General features: G+C 41.8%; 2 protein-coding genes across 2 annotated transcripts in view; one reads left to right on the top strand and one right to left on the bottom strand.

Moving 5' to 3' along the window:
* Positions 1-5,572: 5,572 nt before the first annotated feature.
* The window catches only part of LOC135098954 (ankyrin repeat domain-containing protein 23-like), a 36,703-nt gene continuing 33,936 nt past the window's right edge, over positions 5,573-8,339 (bottom strand). Inside the window, exon 15 of the mRNA XM_064001386.1 lies at positions 5,573-6,784. The gene's annotated coding sequence lies outside the window, so the exon portion shown is untranslated. The remainder of the gene's footprint in view (positions 6,785-8,339) is intronic.
* Positions 7,129-8,339, top strand: part of LOC135098952 (serine/threonine-protein kinase 36-like) — an 8,338-nt gene continuing 7,127 nt past the window's right edge. The window contains exon 1 of the mRNA XM_064001378.1: positions 7,129-7,576. Coding sequence (XP_063857448.1) covers positions 7,472-7,576 — 105 coding nt within the window. The 5' untranslated portion in view covers positions 7,129-7,471. The remainder of the gene's footprint in view (positions 7,577-8,339) is intronic.

Raw genomic sequence — 8,339 nt, 5'->3', positions numbered from 1 at the left:
AAATTCCTCGAGTAAGTCTCCAGGTAAAGTGTTGCTGAGTATTAAAAAAGAGAGGGAGAAAGTCCAGAGGCTGTATTTTTTAATACCGCGTCTGTTATCTTCCGTTACATTTTTTTTATTTTATGTATCCTTCATTTAATTCCTAAGTTTATGATGATTTTTACAGAACCAGATGAGCAAACACGCGGCAAGTTATAAAGGAGAAACCATCGCAGAAGTCACTTACTCCTGGAATAACTGTAGCCAGTCTTGAGCATGCATGGCAAGGCGTGGCCTACGTGAGGTAATGCTCCGATTCACTGTCTATTACGCTGCCATGTGGTGGACGCTGACCGTTTTTGTAGATGAATAATAACATTATTTCACACACACACACACACACACACACACACACACACACACAAAAAAAAAAAAAAAAAAAATCTATTTCTAAATTAAAAGAGAATTGTAATGCACAAAATCTGGAGAGATTATTATGTAAAATTACCGCAAACCTGATGACGTGCGGTGGAGTGTGCGTCGCTGAGGTGAGGTTGTATTGCACCACACTTTGCTTATTTTGTCAATAACGCATCAGTGTGTAGTAAAGTTTAGTTTATGATAGAAATTAAAAAGAAAGCACTCGTATACAATTATGAAGTATAACTCGTAATGACGCTCAACGCAATATGCATAACATTCTCCCCGCGCCGAGAAAATAGAGTGAATATTTCACGATAATGGCATTGCATAGAAATAACTAAATGAAGCCCAAATAATAAGATACCTTTATAGAATGCCGTGCATGAAACGGACTGACACGCTTGAGATAACAGGTTATATAATACGGTATTTATTAAAATAAATAATGCCGCGCGTCAGTCATTTAACAAGTCCCCAGTTACATTCATCCCACAAAAAATCTGATATTCAATTCTGCAAAAGTGGTGGTGGTGGTGGTATTGGTGGGAAGGTAGGATGACGTTAACTCAGGTCTCGCAGTGAGAGTGAAGCCTGGTTCAAACACACACACACACACACACACACGCTACTACTACGTCTTGAACAACTTGAGTGAAGGAAAAGGAAAGACAAAGATAAGCACAATATTTTACCTTTTACCAATGAATGAGTGTTTAACTCCCTAGAGTATGAATGACTATCATATTTCTGTGTTTTATCACTTTTTACTTGTCGTCGTCCGTTATTGCCTCGGGTTACGTGGTGACTTTTCTCTTCCAGATGTGCTGTCAATGACCAGGAAACTCATAGCTAAAGGAATAAACATCGCGAGGTGTTTCCGCCGCCTACACGCAACAAGGCAAAGTAGCTGCCCTCTATCTGTCATTGATCTTATTAACTACAATTTTTTTTTTTTTTTATGTAGGAGACACTGGCTAAGGGCAACAAAAATCCAACCAAATAAAAAAAAGCCGTGAGATCACCAGTCCCAGAAACGATGGGTGATTTCTGGTGATTTCTTAACTATATACAATGTAACAGCCCCTTCTATCGGCAAGCTTTCCATATATTTTGTCAGCTGCACTATGGATGTTTATTATTATTATTATCGGTGAAGCAACTTATGACAACATACTCCTGAGAAATTTTCCATGTCAACACCAACCATGCACATGTTTTCAAGCACTGACTTAACTAATTGCTGAACCACAAATGTAACTTAAGACACCGCTACAAGACTGCCATGACTCTCACACGCACACAAGAAAGATGCAGATAATCCTTACTAACAATCGAATTAGGAAACATCAGGTGAGGGGTAAAACATCCGGACCACAGCCACGCCACTCACATAAACAAACCCAGCGTCGTTTCCTGCGTCCATTGAAGCCCACATCCCAAACTGCGGAGATTTAAGGGCAGGGTTTCTTTGCGTACGTTCCTCCAAACCACCACCACCACCACCACTGCCGCCAATGATAACACAAATCACTCTCCCTCTCTCTCTTCTTATCCTCATCCTGGCAGCAATTAAATGAGAAACCCTCGTTTGTCCAGCTCCCTGTCGTAGTGTATCCTTCAGTCAACTTTGAGAGCCGCTCAGCTGGGGTCTTGTGCATAAAGTGCCAATATGAAGTGGAAAGGTTGAAAACGAAATATCATTCCAATGAAAGCTGATGCAAAGAGTCACTCGGCGCTGTTGCAAAGAGGGAACTTCCGCCACAACGCCGCATCATTTTTATTTGTTTTTTTTTTTGTCCTTTGGCTTTGTAGGTCCTCTCTGATTTATAAATTAAATGCATGCGATAGTTTTCTTCCATAAATGACGGTAAATTATTTCAAGTTATTCAAATACTTCACTCAAACTGATAAATAACTTCACTTAATTGTAACCGAGTTTAACTTTAAAGTGCCATGGATGAACCCACCAAAACGCTTTGCGTAATCAATAAAACCTTCAGACCCTGCGCTTATGTTTACGAGAGAAAAGGAGAACATTTAAAAGCACTGACGCGAATATAAAGAGAATTATTTACCATGAAAATATAAAGTTTCCACATTCATTAACATTACGCTAGCTGTACCAGAGTTGTTGAGTGCAAGACAACAGGTATAACATGCAATAAGTATGTAGCAGTATACAAACAACCATTAATGCTGTGTCGGGAGCAAAAATACCTATTTTGATCAAAGAACGTTATCACACGGTCACTCTTGTTTTTTAATTGGAACTTGGAACTGAAGCGGCTACCACGTTGTTCGTATGCTAACAGCGAGAGCTCTTTTCATAACGCAAAACTAAAGGAAATGTTTCTCATACCGCATTCTCCAAAATTTGCGGAAAACTAAACAGCACACATCACAGTACATCAACAAGCCTACGACACTCCCATTGGTACCGCTGCTGTAGCAACACTGGTAGCGAAACGACCCCACGCGCTTCCAAGCCTGACTCGGAGCATGTTTCAGTAGTGTTCCGCTGCTCATTAGTTCGGAAGGCAAGGAGTGGGGGCGTAGGTAGTGCTCAGGTTATCTCTCTCTCTCTCTCTCTCTCTCTCTCTCTCTCTCTCTCTAAAAAAAAAAAAAAAAAAAAAAAAAAAAAAAAAAAAAAAAAAACTATTCACCTTCACTCTTCCCAGAGCTCCATTCAGTGAGTGAGTGGCTGCGTGATGACTCACATCCTCTCAATGGATGGACCAAAAAAAAAAAGGGGAGTGTAAAAATAAGTCCTGAAAATGACTTTCAAGATTGTACAGCGACTCGACAGTTTCGTAGTAAGGTGTTCTTGTTGAATCTATGCAAACACGACTATTTAATTTTTGTAACACTTATACCTGGTGACCTTGACCTGCATCTGGTAAGCAACATCACCTACACACACTGACACCCCTCGCCCCACTCACCTATACGTGTTCTCTCCCTCACGTGACAAAGTGACGGAATGGATGCACTGTACGGAGGGCGGACTCATCCCACATTGCGAGAACGCAGTGAACAAGCGAATGTCTGTGCATATCTTCGTTGAAGCTCTAAATATCATGTAGAAGATTACAGAAATTTATGGATTGGGATGATAAGTGGAAATACAAAAGTAGGTAAGGTGTGTTTCATGGAAAGGGACTGTCACGTGTAGGCCTTGTAGCCGCATTCTCTTATTTTCTTTTGATATGTTTCTTATCTCTCTCTCTCTCTCTCTCTCTCTCTCTCTCTCTCTCTCTCTCTCTCTCTCTCTCTCTCTCTCTCTCTCTCTCTTACAGTGAAGACTACACAATGGTACAAAAAAAAAGCCTCATGGTGTATCGCGTTGCATCATTAATTACTTCTCCAGGCAAAGGGTTTTCGCTCGGAAAAAAAAAAAAAAAACGTTTGGAGAAATATATAAATGAGCAGAACGTCCAGCACTTTTACCACCGGCAGACAAGTGAGACCAAAGGATACGCGATGAAAACGATTGGAATAGTTATTACCAGCGACCTTTTTTTTTTTTTTTTTTTTTTTTACTTCTGATAAGGAAATGTATGTTCTCTGCCATGCGAGAAGAAAATGTAATAATTGGCCTGACTTAACCAGCGCGGGGAGCAAATAAACGAGTGCGAGTGAGTTAGTTAATTAATGAAATAAAGAAAAGCCAGTAAAGGCATGTGTGGGAGGCAGCAGGTGCCAAATTTATTAATAGGGAATATTTGACGAATAGAAGTGAACATATAGTGATATATCGATTGACAGTGGGGGTCTTCATGGCAATAAGGAGTATTTAAAAAGGAATTATTGTATATAACGATGCCTTTCTTATTTTCCTTTTTAATCATATACTTTAAAGGAAAATTTCACCATTCATTTTGCACATTATAACATTTTTTCCTTCACAGCTTTAAAACTTTATAAGAAAATTCTAACCTGGTGTCAGGGCAAAGAAGAACCAGCGTAAGGACATCTCTCATCCTCTGGCAAATCTCACTACTCGCCTCGCCTAAAGTGCAAGAGAAAGACAGACTCTATATCTGTGTCGGACATCACTGCTCGCCTCCTCCAACACAGGCATGGGAGCATTTACGGCAATAACAAATCCAGGCTTATGGGAAGAAGACAATCTGATGCTATTGGTGATTCCTAAGTATGTGGGCGGCACGTGACATCATACTTCACTGTTTCATTACTACCACTATTACTACCACTGTTACTATCACCACCACCACTACCACCACCACCACCACCACACGCGGTCACCAGCCATCATTATCATACATCACTAACACACCCAAGGGACGGTTATTCCACTTCGCAAGGCTAGTAATTTTACCTGGGCTTCTAATTGGCTCCGTGACTCAAGGTGGCGCGTGACAGATACAACCGGACCTCCACGATTACTTTAATATTTTTCCGTCTCTTATTTCACTTTTCCCTGACAGCTGCAGAAGGTATTCATTTTGTTTCCTCAGACAGCTGTACAGGATATCCGTTTATTTTTATTTTCACACATATGCCTCCTCCTGCTGCCGCTCGGCGATAGACGGACGAGAAAACTGTTCCATATCTCTTCAGGTTTTCGTTGAATGTTAGGAGATATTGTTGATGAGTTGCTTCATACGTCCCCGTGCAGTGAAGGGAGGTTAATTGAGTGGCTCTGCCAGATTAGTAGCTTCAGGAAGGCTTGTTGTGGAGGAATCCAGATGACGTCATCAGATATTTTGTCTAAACAACAATAATGAAAGGGACGAATATCGCACGCATAAATAAATACCTCGACTGATACCAGGAAATGGTAATGTGGCTTTCTTGTGATCAGTGACACACACATACACACACACACACACACACACACACACACACACACACACACACACACACACACACACACAAGATATTACAAGCAGATGAGGGGTTGGAATTCACGCGATAGATAAGAACAGGACCTTACACACACACACACACACACACACACACACACACACACACACACACACACACACACACACGCACACACTAGTAATGTCCTTGAGTGTTATTTACCAGATTGAAGGTTGCTAAATGTAATGAGTAAGTAATTAGTGAGCAAAACAATGGTGTGTGTGTGTGTGTGTGTGTGTGTGTGTGTGTGTGTGTGTGTGTGTGTGTGTGTGTAATGTCCTGTTCTTATCTATCGCGTGAATTCCAACTCCTCATCTGCTTGTAATATCTGACTGTCACAACTACAGCAAGTAATTTCACGATCGTGAGTAACATAAACATACACACAAATGCATAAATCAATAAACAAATACATGAATAACAAATACATTCAAACATACACATGCACAAACAGGAAAGCGGCCACAAAACAACAGTCCTCGCGCACACACGCACACCAGCCAGGCCAATGCAGCAACATCCTCGTTCCCCGCCCTCCAACCACACCACAAAACATCTTTTCTTTAGATATATCGGGGCGTAGAGGCGGGCTGGGAGCGTGGTGGGAGGATCCCTTCGAGGCTGACCTTCTAACTCCTGGTGGCAGGACGAGAAATAGGTCTTGAATTGAGACTTTTACGAGACGTGTTTTGAACGAGTGTGCAGGCCACCCTTGTTTACTACCGCGTCACTGGCCGAGGCTGGAACGGAACGCGACTTTACAGGACACGCCAGTGGGAGAGGGAGAAGGGAGAGGGAGAGGGAAGGGAAAGTAATGAAATGGAGTCGTGAGGAAGAGGTCTTGTGGAAGGAAGGGACGTGCTAGACAGTTCTTTCTTCGCTACTGTTGCCATGACAGTGACAAACCTTCCTTTTTACTACCGATTTGTACCTTTGAAAAAAAAAAAAAAAAGGAAAGGAAAGAAAGACAAGACATAATTTCCTTTTCTACTGTTCTTCGGAGACTCGAGACTCATTAAAGAAAATATCCAGGGACACAATGAAAATAGATAAATAAAACGGTTTCTCTTCTTTACAACTAGTATTGATTCAGCTCTTTTAGTATTCAGTTACTATAGGCTTCGTTAAGTAGAGCGGCCACCAAAACTAGTCTCTGATAAATACGTAATGTAGTACACTGCGTTGTGGTAAAATTTCACACAGATCGGCTTGGAACAGAGTAAAGATTAACTTCAGGAAACACATTAGAGTGCTGCAAAGACACTGAAAGGCATCTAGTCTCTGTGGCATAAATAGCGGCGCAGTACGACCTCGTTCTTACGGCAACAACAATGTTAGTGTAGCAATTAGAGCAACACTCACTCCAACCATGCTGCTCCTTTGCTCTTAACTCCTCGACGTCGGGTTAACCCAAGAGTACTGCAGTGTGGCTGCGGTTGTTGCATATGTACATTCCTCCACGTTGGCGCCTCCTCCCGGGCACACCACGCTGCATCTGTTTGTCCAATGGGAAGATTCTCTGTTGTCTCTGATTCGTTCGAAGGAAGGGAGTTAAAAAACATCATGAATGGAAGTCGGGAGAAAAATTATAAGTGACGAAATGAAATACGAGTGAGGGAAAGGTTACCAAAACAAAAGGAGAGAGGAGGTAAGTATACAAAGAAAATTAAGAGAAGTGTATGATTAGAAAGGGAACAAACAAAGGACACCGAAAATTTCAAAACAAAGAGTGATAGAAAGAAAAGAAAGAAATAATTAATGAAACATGAAAAAGAAAGAAAGAGTGAAAGAAAGATAAAAACATATACAATTGTTGAAAACGGTGTCCTGCAAAACACACACACACACACACACACACAGACACTTATTACGTTAAGCATCATAGGAACATTAACGAAAATCCTCACATAAGAAAAAGAAAAAAAAATCTAAGCAAAGAAAAATAAAAAAAACAACGAAACACGCAACACAAGTAAATAAACACGGACGACAGGATGACAAAGAGAGAAGAAAAGAAGAAGAAAAAAACAAGATAGGCAAGGCAGGCTGTTAAAAATACTCTTGTATTTTTCTCAAGTTACAAAACTCCTTCAGATTTGTGGATTGTAACTCCTTCAGATTTGTGGAGAGTTGCGGGAGGCAGCGAGTGAGCGATGGCATTGTGGCCGCGTGAACACTTTGCATGAGGAAAACGTATGAAAAGCTGCTCGTCAGTATCCGTAATCGAGTCAGAGAGAGAGAGAGAGAGAGAGAGAGAGAGAGAGAGAGAGAGAGAGAGAGAGAGAGAGAGAGAGAGAGAGACCTTTTACTTTTCATGTTCCTGGATTGTTTTCTTTAGTGTTATTTCTCTTTGTCCTGCTCTTCCCTCTCACTCCTCTCTAACTCAAGTCTTCCCTTTAGTATGCTGTTTACCCTCTCTCTCTCTCTCTCTCTCTCTCTCTCTCTCTCTCTCTCTCTCTCTGTCTGTCTGTCTGTCTGTCTGTGTGTGTCATCGTACATGATCACACATTTATTCTCTCCTCATTCAAAGTATTTATTCTCTCCTCATTCAAAGTAATCTTGCCTTTAATAAGCCGCGCATTCCTTTCTGGTCTATATTTTCCCTTCTAGTTTTCCTTATGGCTCAATTTGTTTGCTTTTCCTCTAAGCTGTAGTCTTACCCCTCATGAATAGTTGCTGCTAAAATCATGAAGAACAACGACACCCACACACAACCACCCAGAGAGAGAGAGAGAGAGAGAGAGAGAGAGAGAGAGAGAGAGAGAGAGAGAGAGTGGATGTCCTCCTTCGCACCTCGATTATTTCACTCTGACGACCAGCTCTTTCACTCACTCCACTCTTCCCACAAACCCTTTATCCTCACCAACATTACATGCATTCTCCGCCTTCCTCGGACACCTGCTCCTCCTCTCTCACGCCCCATCACGCCGCGGGGCAGGTGGGGATCCTTTCAGCCCCAGCAGACTTCGGGGCCTGGAGTGGCGCGAGGTGTCGGGTGCAGCGTTGGTCGATGCAACAGCTGCTCTCTCACGCTTCACTCTATTAACACT

Source organism: Scylla paramamosain, unplaced genomic scaffold (genome assembly GCF_035594125.1).
Source record: "Scylla paramamosain isolate STU-SP2022 unplaced genomic scaffold, ASM3559412v1 Contig94, whole genome shotgun sequence".
NCBI classification, from domain to species: Eukaryota; Metazoa; Arthropoda; class Malacostraca; order Decapoda; family Portunidae; genus Scylla; species Scylla paramamosain.
Note: the sequence above shows the minus strand (reverse complement) of the source record. Positions and strands in the feature narration are given on the sequence as shown.